General features: G+C 61.3%; 1 protein-coding gene, 1 long non-coding RNA gene and 1 pseudogene across 4 annotated transcripts in view; 2 read left to right on the forward strand and 1 right to left on the reverse strand.

Annotated features, from left to right (window-relative positions):
• The window catches only part of ATP11A (ATPase phospholipid transporting 11A), an 84,638-nt gene extending 79,272 nt beyond the window's left edge, over positions 1–5,366 (reverse strand). The window contains exon 1 of the mRNA XM_032314942.1: positions 4,469–5,366. Coding sequence (XP_032170833.1) covers positions 4,469–4,621 — 153 coding nt within the window. The 5' untranslated portion in view covers positions 4,622–5,366. The remainder of the gene's footprint in view (positions 1–4,468) is intronic.
• Positions 5,367–8,443: 3,077 nt separating this feature from the next.
• On the forward strand, positions 8,444–11,901 carry LOC116574259. 3 transcript variants are annotated; one of them, XR_004279175.1, is made up of 4 exons: positions 8,444–8,507; positions 9,899–9,992; positions 10,133–10,441; positions 11,738–11,901. It is a non-coding gene; the product is annotated as an uncharacterized LOC116574259 (long non-coding RNA). The 3 variants fall into 3 exon arrangements; XR_004279174.1 differs by having other exon boundaries at positions 8,450–8,946; XR_004279176.1 differs by having other exon boundaries at positions 8,450–8,663.
• A 2,686-nt stretch (positions 11,902–14,587) lies between these two features.
• LOC116574571 lies at positions 14,588–18,368 on the forward strand (annotated as a pseudogene).
• The last annotated feature ends 2,973 nt before the right edge of the window (positions 18,369–21,341 follow it).

A 21,341-nucleotide genomic window follows, 5' to 3' on the forward strand; every position in this document is an offset into this window, starting at 1 on the left:
GCGGTGCACGGCTGCCCAGGGTGATCCTGAACGTGGAACACGGGCTTCGCCCATCACCGCCCCGTGGGGACCACGGCCAACAGACGCCGCGCAGGCGCCCCCCAGCTCCCGCGGGGCCCTGGCCGCAGTCCTCGGCAAACCCCACATGGTAACAAACCCTCTGGGCCCTGAAGCTGTACCAGGGGGACAGACGCTGGGACCACAGTGGACAAAGCACCACTTATTTTCCCCTTACACCAAACAAGTCAGGCCAAGCTTGTCTTCCCGGAGTCCTCGGCCAAAGGAGGCCACCGCCGCAAGCAGGCTTTCCTGGGCCCGTGGGCGCTACGAGCTACGAAGCAGGGCGCCGCACGACCTCCTGCCCCGCAGAGAAAACCCGCCGTCACTCCCCAGAGGCAGACGCCCCGCACAGTCCCACTCCCCAAATCCCCCGCGAGGCCCGCTTCTCGGATGCCCGACACCGCCGCTCGCAATCGGTCTCACCCGACGAGCGGCTTTTCCCGAACTTCCGGTCGGCTCTCGAGGAGGCCCCTCTCTGGCCCGACTCCGGCCCGCAGAGTCTGAAAAACACAGTCCTGGAGCCCCGAGGCCACAACATCCACAAGGATCAAAATCCAGAAAGTTCTTTGCGGCTTCCTTCCTTCCTTCCTTCCGGACACGCAGCCACACGGCCACAGTCAGGATGGCCGTGGCCCCACGTGGACTAAGCTGCTGGAATGACCAGAGCGAGTCTCCTGGCGCGTAAGAGGGGGCTGTCGTGATGCCGTCAGGACGGGCCCGGACGATCGGCTTCAGGTAAATTATCGTGACCAGCATCGTGGTGACACGTTCGAGCCACATTCTTAGTTTTTCCTGTTCTCAGCCTCGTTTCTCTGGCGTCTGGCATTAGTGAAGTCGTCCCCCGAACGCACCAGCTAGAAGCCCAACTCCGCCCTGCCCACAGCCGGTGCCGGGCTCACACACCCAGCTGGGGGGTCGGGTCCCCGGCGGCTGTGCCCGTCCTGGGGGCTCCAAGGCCAAGTCCACGTGTCGGCAGCTGACGGCAAACTCCACAGGGGCTGTGTCATGGCAGAAACAGCTCTTCAACCGCGACACCGTCCCCATCGGGAAAGAGCACCCTGGCGGCCGGCGGGGTGGGGCTGCGCACGGGGAACACGCCTGCCGCCCCTCCTCCCGGGATAGCAGGGAGTGAGCCTTCAGGGAAAGGGTCCTCTGCAGCCTTTCCCCCACTCGGGACCCAGAACAGTCGCTGGGACAAGAGGCACAGGTCCCTGGTGACGTGCTGAAGGCAAGTCGGCCTCCGAGCAGCCTCACATCTGCAGGACCCTGAGCACGCCGTGGGCGGACAGGGAAAACGTCCCAGCAGAGCGCAGGGACGCCACAGCCTCTGCTGGAAGCCGCCAGGAAGAACGGGGAGCACCCGAGGACACGGGGACCCTGCGGTTGGGGGTTGGGGGTGGGGGTCTCCCGCCAGTGGGATGCTCCTGGGGAACCCACCACTGTGTGGGAGCTGGTGGGCGAGGGTGTGACAGTCACCTGACTTGCTACGGCTGAGCGCGGAGGGGACAGCAGTTGGTTGAAGAGAACGGGCCTAAAATGCGCTCAGGTCCTGACCGCTGCACCGTTGTGAGCTGCCGGTACCCACCGAGAGGGCACGTGGACACCCACCTGCTTCCATCGGGGGAGGGGCTGGCCTCCTGCCCTCCCCCGGCCAGGCAGGCAGATGGACGACAGGGCTGGGCCCCCAGAGCCACACCTGCAGCAGCACCGGCACGAGGCTCACCGGCACGAGGCTCCCCGTCCCTCTCCGCCCCCACCCCCACCCCCACCCCCACCCCCACCCCCACCCCCACCCCCACCCCCACCCCCACCCCCACCCCCAACTCTGAGAGCTGTGGAAACGCACTGACCAGAGACAAAACCCCATTCAGCTCCGGGTCCTCCCCTCCTCACTCGGCTCTCCAACACCCCAAACTTCAGGAAACACAAACTTCCAAATGCATCAACGTCCACCTCTGACAAACAAGACTTCACCCTTGGTCGTGCTCTGTGCGCTGCGCTGGAGGGGCCGCGACAGGACACAGGGGAGTCCCGAGCTTCAGGGCGAGTGCCCGAGAACGCCGCTCTGTCTCAGCAGCTGTGCACCAGGCCCCGGAGTGGTGGTGACTGGCAGCCACACTGCATGACCCATGGGGACCGGGAGACAGTGTGGACGCCGTGACCTGCCGGCGGAGGGACGAGCCCTGGGGAGGTGTGCCTGTCTGACGCGACACGCAGTCCCCATGGGCGAGTCTCCTGGGAGGCGTGGTGAGGGTTCATCTTCAGAGGCCCTGCAGAAAGGTCACAGAAAGCCACGGCCGCACGACGCGTGACACGTTTTCATCTCAACCTCAGACATTTCTGCCAAGGCCCAGGGAGCGGAGGTACTTTTATCTGACCTTGTTCAAGCTCAAAACCTGCGTGGTGTGACCACACTCCCGCTTTCCCGTGATACGAAAGAGAAAGTGCTCGTAAAATCCCCAGTGTCACCTCCGTGGCGACGGCCACCAGAGCAGCGTCCCTGGCGCGGCTGGCGACCCTCGGGAGGCGCTGAGTCTCACCACAGCTTTGTGGGGTCTTAGTATTACTATGACGCTCTTCTTGACTGGTAAACTGAGGCCTGTGACAATTTTTAAGTGTATTTGAGCAAAAATCTGGCCCCCAGCCTCTACTGCCAGCCACGTGGCCAGAGACACGAGGACGGCCCCCTCCGTGGTTTCAGGCTGCTCGGAGTTAGACGAGGAATGCACAGCAGGCCTGGGTCGGGAGACCGTCCAGCCGCCACGCCCCTGACAGCGTCTTCACGCCCCCGGGGAACCGCGGGGCTGACCGCATCACGTGACGTAAAGGCAATTCCGCGTCGCGGCATCTCAATGCTTCTGCTCCAGGAGAAACGGAAGAGCACCGGCGGGACGGGGTCGAAAACACCGCAGCCGCAGGATGCCGGTGGAAATCTGCAGTCCTCGCGGCAGGCGGGCGGCTCTGGGGTCCGTCCCCGGGTTCATGCCAGCGCCACGGCTGCGGACTCGAGCCAGCGCGGGTCCACCCGCCAACCCCAACCATTGGGTCCTGCACCGCAGACCTGAGTGTGTAGACGGGACCACCACGCTGCCCACAGCAGAGGTGACATCTGTCCCACTCTGAGAAGCCCTCCCTGGATTCTCCCACACGGTCAAGCGGTATTTAGCAAAAAGGTCTAAAGTTACACAAAGTTAGTGTAAAGTTGAACATAAGCCATGTGCCCCACAGGGAACTTCTGGGGGCACTTGTATCCACTTAAGCTGTGCACCTGTTTCCCCGACACGTGTCCGGGGAGACCAGCCCCGGGAAGCCGGCTCACCCACAGCGGGCGGGCGCCAGAGCCTCCCTCCAGCTCAGCCAACCCCCAGGGCACCTTCTCAGCGTGGACGCCGGCAAGCAGTGCCTGTGGCAGGCGGGAGAAGCCCGTGGGCTTCCTTCCCAAGGTGATCGCGGGGAGAGTCGGCGTCTGGGGGAGCACGCGGTCTGACCCAGGGCAAAGCCGGCTCCACGCACCTGCCACGGACGCCAAAGCCTCTCCTGTCTTCCCCCCAAGGCAGGGCTCCAAGTCCCCGTCACGTCCCCTCTCCTGCACTGCAACCTCCCCCGGCATGCGGCCCGGTCTCCCCGGGGGCCGGCCTTCTCCCTCTCCAGGAAACTTCCTAACCAAGCTCGGCAGGACGTGGGCCACGGCCGCCTTTCTGCGCCCTGCTGTGTTCTCCTCCTGTCCACGAGACGGAGAGCCACAGGCGGGTGTTCAAGCTTCAGCGGACAGAGGACTCGCCTTTCCAGGCTGCCCACAGCTTCCGTCACAAACCCCACGCACGGGGCTGCAGAAAGTGGCGCCAGCGGCCTGGTTCCAGGAGCCGTGGAAACGGACGACCACGAGTGCCTCCGGGGCTCATGCAACGGCTCGGCCGGGGACCCGGGAGCAGCATTCCCGGCAGCGCCACGAGTCCAGCGTGGAGAACACACTCTGGTCAAGGCAGACGCCTCACGCACACCCGCTGATTCACTCAGCACTTCGACCCGACCCCTGCCACTATCTGCAACACCAACCGGGTGACGCTATGGGGCCCCCATTCCACGCTCTCCCCAAATCCCAGGTTTCCCTTCCACTCAGAGCATGAGAACAGGTGCACGAGGCCCTGCTGACCTCCTGCCCACGGCCGCTGGTCACTCACAGCTCCAGCCCTCTGCCCTCCCCATGGCCCTGACCTTAGGGCCTTTGCCCGCACTATCCCTCACCTGGGCCACCTTCCCTCCCCTCCTCAGGCCTTGCATGCCCGCCAGCCAAGTGAGGTCAGGCCTCACCCCTCTGTTGAAAATGCCCCCCACCCCAAAGCCCATCATCCCCTCATTCCCAACCCACTGGGGGTTTCTCTGCGACACGGACACCCCCATGACTTACTCTATATCTCCAGGAGCATCTCATCGGGAAGTAACGTGCACACGAGAAGTGACTGTCCCGGGCGTGCCACTCAGCCTGGCCACGGGCGCCCAGACTCGGCTCGAGAAGTAGGACCTCCCTCCCGCCCGGAGCCAGCCGTCCCGCAACACCCATCCCGGGATCAGCATCGCCGCCTCCAGGCCCGGCCTGAACTTCGCGTGCACAGCGTGTCCTGTGCAGCTTCTGTCTGGCTTCGTGACCTTCATACCGTGTCTGAGTCACGCTGGTCACTCATTCTTCACGTCACGTGCACAAACATCCCACGGTACGATTTGGTATTTTTTCAGTGCAGACCGGCTATTCCCGGGCACACACACGTGGCTCCACCGGCTGTGCCGAGTGTGCCTGGCAGGGCTCCGGCTGAGGGTGTGGCGGGCATGTCCCACAGGGGCTCGCACGGCCACACAGACTTGCCCACACTCGGCATCGCCCCCGAGCTGGATCCATCACTGTTGTGTTCACCGGCAGGCCTCCCTCCGCTACGCGCACCACGAGGGTACGGACCTTCAACACGTGTTTTCAGGCGCTCGTCAAACTATGCTGCAGGAACCCCCGTGTGCTCCAGCGGATCATGAACATTACCGTAACGGGCCAGACTCTCCCCGAATCTTCATTTAGTTTGCGCTGCCTCATGAATGCATTTTGTGCGCCTCCGACAGAATGTTTCCTGTCCGCAGCTCCGCACGGATTTCTTCTTTCTGGTTCCAGGAAGCTCCTTCAGATCCTTTAACGGAGGACGGGGACAGAGCGGGTGAAGAGCTGTTGCCTCGGACGGCGCGTGGCCCTCCTCGCTCAGAAGCAGGTAGCACTCCCACCACTGCCACCCCCGACTCGGAACCGAGGCGCGCCGAAGACGGGCTCCACCGGCAGCTTGGGGGGAGCCCGTTCTATCGCAGGGACACTTTAAGACGCTGCGGCAGGGACAGCGGGCCACGGCGCGGGGCCCAGGGGAGGCTGTCCGTCAGCCAAGTGTGGCCACGTTGAAGACGACACATGTTGAAGAAGTCACAACAGGAAGCCACACAGAGGAAAGGTACTGAAGTATTTGGTCACATTCCTTACTAATGTTTACTATGTTAGGACGTTTATTTTTCACCCAGTAAGTCTGGGTTTGGACATTCCAACAGCGTGAGGCAGGACCCATGGTGACCACGAGGCGACTGACCGGGCACCTGAAACCTACTCGGCTCAGATTCCCTCTTCCAGTTTGCAGATCAGAGACGCAGACGGGGCGCCCGGGTGGCACAGTCGGTTGGGCGTCTGACTCCTGATTTCCGCTCAGGTCATGACCTCAGCGTTGTGAGATCGAGCCCTGCCCCGGGACCCATGCTCAGCGGGAAAGCAGCCCGAGGCTCTCACTGTGTGTGCCTCCCTCTCTCTCTCTCTCTCTCTCCCGTGCACACACACTCTCCAAAATAAACATTTTTTTTTTTTTTAAGAAAAATACTTCTACTTTCATCCTAAAGCTCTGGTTACTACAAATTCCTTGAGGAATGTGGTGCGTGCGCGGACAATTCCTCTAGAAACAGGCACACACATGCCGGGTCTGTCTGCACCAACTGACACGTTTACGAAGAAAAGGAAAGCGTTCTGTGCAAGGCTCCCCGGTCGGCCCGGGCCTGGGTCTCGGTGAGAAACGGGGCAGAAGGTTCCAGCCCTTAGCCAGCCCTGCAGCTGCCTCCCCCGTGACTCTCCCCTTCCGTGCGGGGTGCGTGGCCAGCAGACACACGCACGGACACGCGGCGCTCGGAAACAGTGTTCTCCTGCACAACCAACGCTTTCGGGAACGTACCACTGTGCTCGGACACTCGTTTAAAACAACGAAATGTAGGTTTGGAAGAAAACGGGCACCAAGATCCTCACAGCAATGACTGGCGCACACAAGGTCGATGGCATCAGCACCGGCCCCGTAACGGGATCTAAACTGAAGGTGGCTGTGCCCGGGGGACAGACGCTGGGGCGCTGGTGACGTCTCCGGCCGAAGGGCTAACGGCAGAGGAGAGAGGAGCCCACAGGGAGGCCTCAGGCTCCCCCACAGCCACACCCGGTTTCCTTTTAACCTGTGTTTATTCTCACATTTTAATGCAAAGTTTTCATGTTATTCTACAGGAAAGCGGAATTTATTTTTTAAAAACGTTTTAAATTGCCCAACCCTGAATAAAAGCACACCGGCTGTAAGCCCCCGTAACCGCTGCCCCGTGTGAGCCCCCTCCGTGACAACCCCCCCCCCGTGATCTCCTCTGTGGACCCCCCCCCCGAGAGGCCCCCTCCATGCCCCCACCGTGGGCCCCCCTCTGTGACCTGACGCACGCACTCACAAGCACGCGGGGCTTCCCACGCCGGAGCTCAGAGGCCTGTGGACTCGAGCTGTGCCACGTGCGCGGGCCGAGCCCACCCGGCAAGCCCAGGGAGCCGGCCGAAAGCGTGGGCTCCGATCACGGTGCTGGGAAGCAGGGCACGCGGTCGGTGATGGAGCAGCGGGCCCAGAAGGCTGTGCTGGTCAGACGGGACAAGTGTCCGCATCCCGGCGACCCCTGACGAAGTGATTTCCCCATTCCCAAGGCAGTCCCCAAGTTCTTCAGACGAACCGTGTGAGGGAAGGAAGTCCGTCCGTCACATCCACCCAAAACGCTGCCGGTGTGAAAACCTGCGTTGTCCGAACCTTCCATCGCTCTGCACAGGGGAGCCCCCAACCTGTCCCCACGAGCCCGGGCAGATCCGCCCCCCCAAGCCTGGCAGATGTCGTCACCCACAGGCCGTCCTCAGGCCTCCAACACGGAGGCCCCCAGTCCTGGGAGGCCGTGCGGGGATGCGGGACCCACAAGCCTGTGCTGTGACCACACACCGCACCTGGCCGGGTGCCTCGTGGGTGCTCGGACTTCGACTGAGAAACGACCGTGGGTATACGGGGTGTTCACCTGCTCCTGGCACAGCCTCAAGGTGTCTCGAGTCATGTGACTTGGGGGGATTTTGGAAAGGCCTGGGGCTGGGGCTGGAGCTGTCAACCCATCCCTGGCCTCCGGGGACCGGAGCGGAGGGGGTGCAGGCAGAGTGGATCGCCTCAGGCCAGTGACTTCATCAGTCCCGCCTCCCCAAGAAAGCCTCCCTAAAACCAGAAGGGCTGGTTTGCGGAACTTCCAGGCTGGCGAAGTAGTGGACATCTGGGGACGGACGCGAGCTCAGGAGCTTCTGTGAGAGCTCCATGCCCTTCCCCGTCCCCACACACCTTCCATCCAGCCGGCCCTGACTTGTGGGCCCGTGTAACAGGCCGGTGATCCGGTTCCTAAGCTGTTTTCTGTCAGCTCTGTCAGCCACAGTAGCACATGAAGGGAACCCAAGGTCATGGGGGACAAGTGAGGTGGGGAGGGCCTTGGGGGGCTGAGGCGCAGCCGGGTGACCCAATGCCGCCTCCAGCACAGGGTCGGGGCTGGGCTGAGGTCTCAGGCACCTGCTGGTCCGCGGAATGGCTGGGGTGTGTGGATGACCCCCACCCCCTCCCCAAGTGAACGGAGTCCAGAACCTAGTCCCCTTGCGTCTAATCTACCTTACCGCGGCTGCAGGCACGGGGAAACCACCTGCACTGTCCCGACGGCCAGCAGACACCTACTGAGCGCGCCCTGTGTGCAGATGACCCCAGAAGACCCGGGGCAACAGAGGCTCTCGTAGACGTGGCTGGCTACCTCGTGACCAGCGCGAGAGAATACCAAGGTCGGCTGCCGGAGGGCCGTGGGCGAGTGCGGCTCGGAGGCTGGAACGGACGGAGCAAGGAGCACATTCCACACGGACGTGCTCTCCTCCCCAGAAGCCTCCACTCGCCCACACCGCTCATTCCGGGCTCCCCCGGCCGCAGAAGGGCCACACATACGGGAACGATGGGACTCCCCGCACTGGCCGGCTGCCAGCCCCGCCCACCACCTGGGCCTGCTGGGGGCGAGGCGCCCCGGGCTGAAGCAGGGGAGGAGTTCTCGTTGTCCTGCAGGACCCGCCGGGCCACGGTCAGGTAGGAAGGGGCACTGCCCATCCCCCCAGGACTCGGGGGCTGACCCGGAGCAGGGCGGCGGAAGTCGTCCAGGGCCCAGATGGCCCCAGAAGGTGGCGTGGAACAGAGGAAGGCAAACCCTGTTGGGAGCGGAGACGAACTCAGATTCCGGCTCTGGTAGAATCTGTGTGGTTTTGTCGGCGGGCGCAGGCCTACAGAAAGCCCTAGAACTTCCTTCCAGGCGGGCGTCTCTTGTTATTCCTAACAAGCCCCCTTGACCACAGTCCCCTGGTGACTCAGGCGCCTTGGGATAGTTTCTAGGGAGGGGCTGACCGCGCACCGATTACAGGCTGGAAACCCACGCCACCCTCCGGGGCAAGGGGGGCGGTAAGCCAGGGGCGGTTCCGGGTTTCCGGTGGACGGAGTGCTTCGAGGGCAACATCCTGACCGGCAGAGGCAGGTAGGAAGCTGGCGGCCCCCCAGCCCTCCCCTGCCCGCCCTGGGGTTGCTTCCTTTGGGCAAGGACTGAGTTGTGTTGTTTCTGCTTTTGTTTTTTTTGTTCTTTTTGAAAGATATTTTATTTATTTAAGAGAGGGCACACAAGAGCTGGTGGTGGGGGGCAGGGAGAAGCAGGGAGCGCAATGCGGGGCTCCATCCCAGGACCCCGGGATCATGACCTGAGCCGAGGGCAGATGCTTAGCGAACGAGCCGCCGGCAGCCCTGAGCTGTGTCCCTCACAGCCAAGCGAGAACTGTAAGGGCTGTGCTTGCAGGGAGTTCTGCGAGTCGTCCTGGGACATGAAGAAACCCCAAATTCAGAGCTGGCATCTATGGCAGGTGGTCCTGTGGGCTACCCCGTGGGGCAGGTCTGCACTGAGTATAAGCGTGAGTACTGTCCCCAGTCCTGGTCACCTGCGAGGTCCCCCCAGGATGTCTAGGTCCCAGGTGACGACCCAGCTGCCGTCCTCAGCCCAAAGCCTCCTTTCTTGCCCGTTCCCCTCCTGGTGCTGCTCGTAAAGGGGTGTTGGGGGTGGGGTCCTCATTGGACCCGACGGACCGTACGAGTGACCGACCGTGGCTGGTAGGGGGGCCTCCCACACTAGCGGAGAGGGGGAGGCCGGGGGAGGGACCCGGGAGCGGCGTCTGACGCACCGCGCTCAGCCCCACCAGACGCAGGACAGCCCCTGGGGTCCGCGAAGAGCGGGTTCCTGGTCCCCGTGGCTCTAGCGCTCTGAGCTGGGCAAGTCATGTTAATGGGAAAAGCTTTATGCTCTTTTCTGATTACAAAGGCAAAACACGACCTGCATAAAACTTTTAGCACAAGACAGAAACACAAAGACAAAAGTACCAACAACCCATCATTGTGACTTTTGGAGATAATCACTGGCGAACACTTTTGTGCATTTTTTCCAGGTTTTTTTCTGTGCATCTATGCACAAGCACCCAAACGGAGGCCCAACGAGTCACACAAGATCTGTGGCGGTCTGTTTTTTCATTTCTCATTAAGGTAAATTTATTCAATTCAAATTATTGGCTTTTATCCCAAGATCATATTCTTTGTATGCTATTGGTATTAAAATATTTTCCATGCAACAATGGTAATTTTTCAATGGTCTTACGACAAAAGAAAATTTTTTCACCCGACAGAGCACAGACATCACATCAGTAAACCTCCGCCAACACCACGGCCTACAAGGACCTCAGGGTCCCCTGGCAAGGCTGTTCTGGGCATGGAGACCCGCGGTCCCTCTGGGAGATGGCACACGAGCCAGCGGACAGTGCGACCACCAGTGCGCTCCTGGACTGGCGCTTTCCAGGTTCCTTCCTGCGGACCGAACGCCTCACCACACAGTGTCTGAACTGACGGGGACTACTGCCCCTGGCTAACCGACCTTCCATTTTAATGGTGCTTCAAAACAAAGGAATAAACAGGAAAAGAACATAAAGCAATAAAAGGTGATCTTTTTGCATTTATTTGCTTTTTTATTGCCTCTGAAACTGTTTACATTCTAAAACCAGCGATCATAAAACAACCCGACTCTGGCGTCGGTGAGGTTCAAGGACAGCATGCACACTCTCAGACAGGCTTAGGCTGTCCACACACTGTCTGTTTTCTGTTAAAACTCATGCCAGGGTGTAAAGCCTTCCGGTCCCTTAATATTTCATCCCAAAAGAGCAGACTTTAAGGCTCTGTGCTCTTGACTGCTGAAGTCCTAACTCAAAACCCAAAGAACAGGGTCCCCTCCGAGGACGGCTATAGGCACCTAAACAAGAGGGCAGTCGGGTCCCCACGGCTCTCCGTCTGCCCCTCCCCAACACGCCACACATAAGGGGGAGGCAGGACCCCTCCGGCCACACAGTGGCTCTGAATGGCCCCTGGAGACGTCCCCTTGGGTACGCTGTGCGCAGAACACGCCTGACGTCCAAAGGCTGCTAATTTTAGTGCTGGTCTGGGGCCAGCTAACAAACCCAATGTTATGAGCACAAACAAAGCAAAATGAACGTCGTTAGCAAAGATGAATCTGGAATTGTTACGGCTTCAAAAAAAAAAAAAAAAAAAAAGCCGGATGACTTTATCTCTCACAGCGGATGACTTTATCTCTCACAGCGCTTTTACGGCTCTCCCAGGAGCAAAAGCAGCGAGTGCTTCCTCCGGACAAATGCTAGAGAGGGCGCTGGCTGGCTCGGCCCAGAGCCACTCGGGATTTCCGCTCAGGTCACGATCTCGGCTCCTGAGATCGAGCCTGGGGGCTTCGTGCCGGGGTCTCCCTCTCCCGCTATCCCTGCCCCACTCCCCCTCTCTCAAATAAATCAATCTTTAAAAAGGAAAAAAAGGCCAGCGGAGACCCGCCTGCCGCGAATCAGGCAGGAACAACCGCGTCCACCCTCTTGGGGCGCCCCAGCAGCCCCGCAGACCCGTTCGTACCGCTTTCTAAATCTCTAAGAATGCCATCACACGAGAACCGCCTGGTCCTCTCCCACTGCTATGTACCGGATTCAGCATCATCCACGTGTAGGGAAACCAGTCGGGTTTGCCGTTACAAGCAGCGAGAGAAGCGGAGAGGGAATTAACACACAAACCTAAAACCTACAAACTTAACAAGTAGCGTTTGCAAAACCGCAACATCAAGGTTCTACGCTTGGTGCCCAGAAGCACCAAAATCGGAAACATTTACCACCTGATGTCCGGGATTCCGGGATGTTTATTCTCAACCCAAGTATGTTTGGTCGCTAAAATGTTTCCTTCTACAGCCGTGTTTTCCAGAGCCTCCCGCGGGTCCACTTACAGAAGGAGCGGTGGGGCGGGCCGTGCCTCCAGGGGCCGCAGCCGCACACGCTAGGGTCAAAGCGCCCGGACAGGCTGCACATGATTCATGAGGTAAGTGCTGTCAGCATCCAACCGCTCCCGCACCTTAACCAGCCTTTTGTTACAGATAAACGGGACCTCATTTTGCATTTTTTGTCCTGATCGTTCTGTTCTTGGGCTTAAAAAAAGCATTCTCCAGGCAGAATCAGCTCTGCTTATGGTTCTCACCCCCAATCACACAGAATTCCCAGCAGAAAGACCCCATTTCCTCTCTCTCGGAACATGCCCGTGTCCCTGCCTAGGCCCTCCAGGCCCTCGAGCCCCTACGAAGGTCGGCGTGTCCCCGCCGTGAGCCCAGGACGCACGGGGCCCAGCTGACCCACCCCACCACCCTCTGACCTGCGGCTGCTCCACAAGCTTCCTTCCTCACGCAGATTCTCCGGAAACAGAGAGACGGAGGGTCTAGGGCATCAACTGTCCATGGCAGGCCCACCAACACCAGCAAACGGGCCGCCTGACACCCCGGATGGCCCACCGCTCAGTTCCATTGACGTCCCCACTTGCCTCTGGGTGAGAAGCAGCCTGTTCTCTGCGCGCGGACCCAGCGCCGGCTTCCCAGGCCCTGCCAACCCCTCAGAGGCCCCAGCCGCACACCCTCATCCGGGGCAGTCGCCTGACGCAAAGCCGGTGCCTGCAGGGCTCCAGGAGGAAGGCGGGCAGGAGGGGCCTGGAGGAGGTGCCAGGACCCAAGGTCAGCAGCAGCAGAGAGGCCCGAGTCTCACTGAGCTGTGGCCCAGCGGAGACAGGGTAACTCTCGGGGCTCCAGAGGGACAGAATCCACCAAGAGGGGCTGGGTTGAAACACGACCTAAGGTTTGGGATTTCGGAATGTCTGGGCCCAACGGACCTGAGGCCCCAACAGTGTGTGGTGCTTGAAGCAGGGCCCAGGGAGCAGCCCGGGCCGAGACGTGTGACCTATGACTCCCCAGCTTCACGAGGGAGGGAAAGCCTGAGAGCGCCACAGCACGCGAACACCTCGAGGACCGCGTGCCCCCGTAAAGCCGGCCACAAAGGGATCAACGCCGTCTGCCCCGCTCAGACTCGCCAAAATCACGGAGACACAAAACAGGACGGAGGTCAGCTGGGCCGGGGGCGTCGTCCGGAAGGAGAGGGCTCTGCAAGACGGAGAGTCCCCGAGACAGACGGGGGACGGCTGCACGGGGACATGAATGTGCTCAGGGCTATGGATCTGTATCCAGTGGATCTGGTCACGGCGCTAAGTTTACATCAGGTATGTTTTACCAGAATAAAAGGACTGCTGCGCGTCTCACCAATCCCTCGGGAAGTCTGGGACAAAGGGTGCTGTCAGCCACCGTCCTGCCACCACGAGAGCCTGTTGTGCATCTCTGCCAAGTGGCCTTCCACGGACATGCGGCGTCACACAGAGGCCCACGGAAGCAGCACACGACACGCTCCAAGAGTGGCCAGGCCGGGCCCCCACCTCTGCTCCTCTGTCTCTGCATCCCATGCCCCGCGGCAGCTTACAGCTGGGGAGTTGGGGGGCGGGGGCTGGGGGTCCCCTCAGGGCTGCCTCCACCACGTCCACTGATGCTAGTTCTCTGGTTGAGATGAAAACGGTCTCCGTCGGGGGTCAGGGCTCCTGTGGGACACGGCAGGCCTCGGGGGGAAGGGCAAGAAGGGAGCCCGGAGGACGGGTGCAGGGGAGGGGCGACCCCACAAGGCTGCCTCCTCTCTCCGTCTGCGCCCGCCCGGGCAGAGACTTTTTGCCCGCATTCCTGGCTCCTCCGGAGGGGGGACTCCCAGACTGGTGTCTGGTTTCATTCCATCCTTATCAACAGTGAGCTGTCGGGGGAAGATTAAATGGCCAGAAAGTGATCGTCCCACACGGAAAGCCGGGAAGGAACTTTCCGTCCTGCCCGAGACGGCTGGAACCTGAGAAGCCAAACGAGCAGTAAACCGAGCTCCGCCTGCAGACGACAGACACCACGGCACCTCAGGAATCCCGCGGATCGTCCCGCGTGGGCCCAACAGTTTCCTTTTATTTAAATACGTTCAATAACACGGATCTTGCCCCCACAAGAACCGCGACGTATTTAAAAGACTCCATTTCACAAAAACCGGCTTTAAGCATAGCGCCGATGCGGCCAGGCCTCGAACCACTGGCACGTCCCCTGAAAGTCAAGGGACACCGCTCTCGGCCCTCACCCCTCTGCGCGCCAACCACGCGCCCGAACAAGCCCGGTCCGAGGTCGGCTCCCGCGCGGAGTTTGGGGGCGCCTGCAGGAAGAAGACCCACTCCTGAGACGGCGAAGACGCCGCCGGGGGGTGTGCACGCGACGCTGAGCCCCCACACCGGCCTCGGGAACCACCTGCCGCCGCCCAATGGACGGAGGGAGGGCGGAATGCCGGCTGATTTCTCTCCAGCCAGAGGCCGCATGTCAGAAACAGGTCCTGGCCCCAGCCGGACCCCAGGCGGGGCCGTGATAAGGGGCTCCAGGGAGAAGGTGGGGTGTGTGACCGGCAGCTAATGGCAGAGCCTGTCGCCTGACAAGGAAAGGGCCGCAGCTCTGGGCCTGGCCCCGCGTACTGCCCACTCCCCTCCGCACTTGAGATTGGCCCAACTCGGGGGGCCTCCCTGAGCCTCCTAAGGTTTCCTCGGTGGTGATGCAAGAGGGGAAAGACCCTGCCCTGGAGACAGGCCAGCCTCTCCGACCCATCTGGGACTGGAGGCTGCACATCCTGCCTCCCCCCACCATGTGGGGAGAAAGGACACCACCTAGACCCAGGAGGGCTGCAGGGAGCCAGCCCTCATGCCATCCCCAGGTAAGCCCAAGCCTGAGCAGAGGAGCTCATCCGTCTCTGCAGTGAGCAGCGGGAGACTCAATGAGGCCGCTCTTGACCTGTGGGGACACTGTGTACTCCTGGGGAGCGACTGGCCAGGTTTTCTGGGAAGCAGAACCCGGTGCAGGATGTCGGGGAGAGCCCAGCTCTAAGTGTGGGAAGGAAACGGAGAGAGCACTTGCAAGTGAGCTCAAGAGGTGCCTGACTGCTCTCACCTGGGCTCTTGACTCCCAGAAAGAGGTCTCGTGGGACACACGGGACGCCAGCTCTCCAGACTCTGGTATGCGCTGCCCCCTCACCGGGCCGTCCTGGGCTGGGCGGCGCCCCTTCCACCTTCGTGACGGCTGCTCCTGGGGGTGGGCCAGTCGGAAGGAGGGACGCAGGCGCCTGCCTGTCTGCTCCCGTCCCCCCAGAAGTCAAATTCCACTTCACACCTTGGGCGCCTGCCCACCTCCTGGAGACGCAAGCCGGAACTCAGGAAAGCCAGACGTCCAGCGCAAGGGAAATCCCATGACTGCGGGGCCAGGCTGCGGTGTCCTGCGAGTTCGGGGGGATCCGTCTTTGCTTCTGTCTTGTGGCAGGGCTGGAATTCGGCCCAAACCACAGTCCTGCCCTCTGCACTTTCGCTCTGAACTCGTAACTCAGGACCCTCTCCCTGCTTCGGGTCACGCAGCTTGATGGCAAATACTAAGTCACAGAGAACGGGAGCCTCTCTGCTTTAGGAAGAACACGGAGAAGGCGGGGCGAGGCCACAGGGAGCCTGGGGCAAGCCACACCTGCAGCAGGCTCGAGGGCTGGGGCGGCCAACTGCTGCGGCCAGAGGCAGGAGCAGGGCTCAGGCACCGGGAGGGAAAGGCACACCCAACGGGAAGCACCGTCATGCCACCGTGCTCGCAGGTCGCAGCGACTGGCAGGGACTGGTCACCCGTCACGTCGCGTCTCCTTCCCTCAAATACAAAACATGCCAAGCCCCGTCCAATGTCACTACACAAGCAACGTCTGACCCCAGTGCCTCTGTCTTCAGGCCCCAGCATGGCCTCCCGGCTGCCCCCGGTCCAGCCACAGCCCCTGCATCCAACCACTGTGCGGAATCGCGACCAGGTTCGCAGAGAGACGGGAGCCGAGCGTTAGGAGGGACCCGGGTCCCCTCCAGGGAGCCTCGGGGCAGAGCGGAGCAGCAGCAGCGTGACTCGTCCCGCCGCAGCTGCATCAGTATGTGCCGGACGATGGAACCGGCCTTGCTCCCCACTGTCAAGTCGCCTGTGAGCAGCCCAGCCTCGCTGCCCTGCTGCCGAACGTCTACCACGTGGGGCTCCCACCACAGAGGACCAACAGCCCACGCAAAGCGAGGGGTCGGAGCCACAGGCCCAGGGAGGTCACACATCCCACCCTGGATGCGGGGCCTTGCCGCCACAGCAGGGGGCCTGCCCCCGTTGTCACTGTTGGGGCCACAGCACCGCGGTGGTCGCTCGCTTCCATCATCAGTGAGCCCAGGAGGACTGCCAGGGGCTGGCAGGGGCCCCGAACTGCAGGATGGCCCAAATCCGGAAACAGGTCGGAGCCATACAGGCGACATAGGGAGACCGTCGCCACCGACGCACCTGCTTGAGCTCCCTGACCTCTAGAGTTTACAAGATCAGAGGCCACCTCCGGCCTCTGGGACGCGGATCAAAATCTATCTGAGAAGCCACCTTTCCAGAAGAGTCCGGAGACCAGAGACCCGACTCCCATGTCATACCCTGCATCACAACAGAGAAACGGCCCCAAAAACCTGGTCAAAGGATCACGGACGGCAGATTTCACCCCAGGCCTGCCACACGGCCGACACGCGGTGTGCGGCAGGAAGACACGGGCGGGCCCGAGCACGTCGCGGCCTCACTTCAGCCCACATTCCCGGGGCCTGGAGGGCAGGGGGCCAGGGAGCAGTCCGGGAGCCTCGATGACAGGTGCACCTGTGCAGAGCCCTCCTGGGGGCGGCCCAAGACCTTCCCCCACCCCATCACGTATCCGAACCCTGACTGACGGTGAGCACCCTGGACACCCTCTTAGGATGGGTTCCGGAGCCCGGCCCTCGGCCAGGCCCACCGGAAGAATGAAGCAAAGCAGAACTGGATATTCACCATCCGGGCCAGAGAGGAGGCGTCCCCTGAGCCGCAGGGACTGGCCGTGGCAGGTGGGGACAGGACAGCTCAGCGCTGCCCGCAGCCCTCGGGGCAAAGGCCACGCCATGGGGAGGAGCACAAGACGCCCTCCATCAGACTAGGGACAGGAGGGCAAGAAACTGAAAAAAAAAAAACAATGTCAACCCGTTGTTTTTTTTAATGAAGCGCGAGGGTGCAAAGGAAAAGCAATTAATTCTCTCTTCACGTTTACTTCTTCACCTGCCAAATGGGGCTCTGGCCAACGCAGCACGCGGTGTGGTTTTTTAATGAGACACACCACGGTATAATTACTCAGTTTTATGGCTAAGTCTCTTGTTAATAAACTCGGTACTAAGAAGAGGGACCTGCAGCTGTTCTCTAAAAAGAAACAGAACAAATTCATGAATACAAAAAATGACCCCGATTTAAGAACGGAAGAAACATCTAGCAGGTGCGGCCGAAGGAAGAGGACACGGGTTCTCCCAGAAGCAAGCATCGGAGAGCTGCTCGTGACGTACTTTAAGTTGAACACGTCTCAGTCTGTGAACGGTGGGAGACACGATGGTACAGACGAGCCGCAGACGGACGACGTGCTCCACCCGGCCGGTCAGCAGAACGGAGCTTCTGGAAGAAAACGTCCATCCAGCCCTTCAACCCCTGCTTGTCCCAAACGCAGGAAATGGCACGTGACTCCACGCGGCTCAGCGCGCCCGTGCGGAGGAGCGCTGTGCAGCGAGGGCAGCGCCGTGGACGCCGACTTTCAGGACAGCCCGTCCCCCCGAAGGGTCCCTTCCTGACCCCGTGCCGGCGACATGCTCAGGCAAGCAGCGGGAGCAGCGCAGCCGTCACATGGTGCCGGTCCGAAAGCCGACGAGGAGAGGCTCCCATCACGCGCTACTTAAGTACAGAACACCACCTGCTCCATGGGTCGGTCCCGCGAAGATTTAACTAGAGCCTGAGTTTCAGGGAGGCTCTGCTAACCCCGTGGTGGTCTATCCCGCTAACTGAGAATGTCCCCAAGCACCCAGACATCACCGCATGGACGACAAAGCTTCCAGCTGTGTGTGACTCAGGCTCCGTTTCCGACAAAAGGGCTCGGACGTAGCCGGCGATCATGCACATGAAAGGGCAGAAGGTGCTGAATTTCACCTTCCGTATGTCTTACCACGATGAAAAAAACTGCCTATAAACCTATTGCCCGTTTGTCCAATAAACCGAGAGTCTGTTGTAACGTTAAAAGTCACCCCAACTTAACCAATTATGTAACACGTTCCTCATTTCGCCACGTAATCTGTGGAAAACTGAGCACGTCACCAGAAGCAGCACACGTCACGTCGTCCACGTGTCAGGCTATGACATCAGCAGCGGCAGGTGCGCCGGCGGCCTCCGTCCAGCCCCACGGCCCAGCCCCGGCCTCACCGCACGTGGAGGCCGCCCCGACCTCCTCCAGCAGCGCCTGGTCCCGACCCTCCTGCGCGCGGTTCACGGTCCTCGGGGGCCACTCCTGGCCTCGCGCTCGCCCCATGCCCGTCACCCACCGCGCACATGCAGCCTCCGGGACGGCTCCCTGCTGAAGCCTCAGTGCATACAGCAGGCGCCCAGTATGCGCTCCGCACACCCTAGACCTTTCTTTATGAGAACCGCCCTGGGCCGCCCCCCACGACTCCTCCAGGGCCGCGAGCTCGCCTAGTTGACTCTGTCGACGTCAGACAAAACGCAGACAGCAGGAGCGGGGGCGGGAGCGGCGGCCCCAGACCCCTGCGGCCTTCCCCACCCGCTCGCCGCTCTCGGCGCCCCGACGCTGGCGTTACTGGGGGACGAGGCGCGGGCGCCACACGGCTCTCCCAGCTCTTCAGGGCTCGTCAGACTCCACGCGACGCCCACACGTTCTTACAGAGAAACGGGCACTGCCTGCGGCTATCTGTCCGTCCGTCCGTCTCCGTCGAGCTCGGACTCAGCCTCACATCACGCGTCCTCCGGACCGGTGAGCATCTGTAACTTTATTCCATGTAACAATTTTAAATTAATTCCATGATTTTAAAACTTGGGTTTTCGTGGCGAATTTCTGAGATCTTGAAAACTCACACAGGAATCTAGAGGATACCCTAATGGCAGAACCTGTGTCCCTAATCCTCGGCTGAAAATAGGCTGGAGGAAATCCTCTTTCCTCAGGAGGAGGGAGATTACATACTGCCGTGTCGGGTGGCCGCCCCTCCTCAGCCTGCCCGTCCAGGCCACTCCGGCCCGCGGGAGGGACAGGAGCCTCTGGATCGTCCGGGCCCAGAGAGGCTGGAGAGGAACTCCGGGCCGGATTCAAACACTGTCACAGACCTGGGACTCCTCTTACCAACGGGACCACGTGGCCTGCACCGTCCGCGAAGCCAGTGACACGAGCTCTCCTGACGGTCGTCAGAGGCCGGCCTCACTCTGACCCGAGGACAACCGTGCTTCGGGGCACGTCCGCTCCGTGTGCAAATCCCGGATGAAGGAAGACCGGGCAGGGCTGGAGAAGCGCCCGCCGCGGAGAGAGACAGCAGCAGGGTCGGGAGCTGGGCCACAAGCGTGTGCGCCCCCGAGCGCGTCGGGGTCGTGTGTGCACAGCCGGCCACAGGCGGGAGCACGGGTCCTACTCTGCGAGCTAGGAAGTCAGGCTCCGTGTCCAACAGTCACTTTCCAGACCCGCCAAAGGCACGGTGCCATGCCACGCTGTCCAGAGGCCAGCAGAAGTCTGCCAGTGCCACTCCACCGACCGGAGGCACCCGGTCGCGGCACTCCAGCCGAGGCAGACACGTCCAATCCAGTTACGTGCCGAACACCGAGACATCTGTCCCGTTCCCAGGCCAGACGCTGCACACAGGATTATAGTACAAACCCAGGACAGTGCTTGTAGCCTGTCTCAGCGCCGGCCCCGCGCTCCTGCCGGCCTCCCGCAGCAGTGGCCCAGAGACACACAGACATGCTGCGGCCTCGGCCGGTCGGCGACGGGAGCCGGGCTCTATTACAGCCACGAAGGGCCCAGGTGCCACAATCTTAGAGAAGTAGCCCATTCCCACTAAACACCGAGTTTCGCCTCTCCAGGTTTTGTGGAACATTCACTCCTGTGTTTTCGACAGAACCGTAAGCAGACTTCATGTGCCTTTCCTCTTGGTGCCCCCATCTGTTGGGAGTTTACGGCCTGAACGGGGCCAGCTCCCAGCGCACGGCCCCGGACTGCACGGTGCCTCTCCCAAACTCGTACACGCAAGCCCTAACCGCCAGCAGGACGGCACCTGCTGACAGGGGCCATCTGCACTCTCCCCGCCGGAACCTCCAGCACATGAACAAAGGCCCTGTGAGGCCACGGCAGGACGGCGGCCGTCCGCAGGCCAGGAAGATGCTCTCACCGGAAGCCGGATGTGCCGGCTCCTTGACCTTGGACTGTCTGCTACGTCGCCGGCCTGGCCTGTTTGTTACTGTGGCCTGAGCTGACTAAGACACACTCAGGCCGCACATGTCTCCCTTCGTGTCTTAAACGCTAGCATTTAAAATCAACACCCACGTTCACGGACTCTGTGACCAGCACCTTAAACAACGTGTGAACCCTTCTGGGAAACCATTCCTCCCGGACCACACTCTCAGCATCGATTTCCTTGATCCTCAAGCCCGTATGTTAGGATCACCATTCCAGAAACCTGCTGGCCGCTGCCCTCAGCTAATGAGATACAGGAAGAAAGGCGCCAAGAGAGGAGGAAGCCCACTGAGAGACCAGAGCAAAGGCGAACCCAACAGAGAGCGCGGGGTCTCGTGGAAGCTGTGCCGCCGGCTCCTACAGCCCTGCGCTCGCTCCCTGCACACACGTGCTGGCGGGGAAGCGTGAGGGGCCCCCGGTGACCGTGCCATCGAGCAACAGCCTGGACGGGCACGGCTCCCGCACAGCCCTCGGTCGCAGCAGGCTTCTGTGAAGAATCGGGAGCATTTGGGGCAAAGGGAGGCAGGTGTGTCCCTGCACCTTCCCGGGCACACGGTGCTCCTGGGACCGGCTTGATAACCACGAGCCACGTCAACAGCCGCCCACCGACCCCCATCCTCCAGGGACGGCTCAGGAGGGGTCCTGAAACACGACAGATTCCAAAAGCAGGTGCTGCTGGAAGGAAAAGGCGCCTTCAACCGGAGCAAAGGCAGGGGCTGCACAGGGCACGTTGGGAATGAGACCTTCTAGCTCTGCTCCGTCTCCCAGGGGCGGGAAAGCATGCAAAATGCAGTTCCAGGGTCCACAGAAACCGCGGACCACCTGGCTTTACACCAGATGCTACCCGGCCCTTCCTTCCCCGCCTCCCTAATTCTCGCTGCCCCCAGCGCCAGGCACAGTGGGTACGCCCGCCCGCGTTCCAGAACAACCCATCCCTAGATCAAGCAAGCAGGGCTTTCCTACACAGCTCCGTTCACACACGTCGCCCACGAAATGTAGAGTCTGTGCGTGTCCTGAACAGCAAAGCACAGGGCCAAGGGTAACGGTGAGAAGGGGACCAGGGAGGGGTCGAAGCAGGTCATGGCCACAAACCAGCTTC

Source organism: Mustela erminea, chromosome 15 (assembly GCF_009829155.1).
Source record: "Mustela erminea isolate mMusErm1 chromosome 15, mMusErm1.Pri, whole genome shotgun sequence".
In the NCBI taxonomy this organism is placed as follows: Eukaryota; Metazoa; Chordata; class Mammalia; order Carnivora; family Mustelidae; genus Mustela; species Mustela erminea.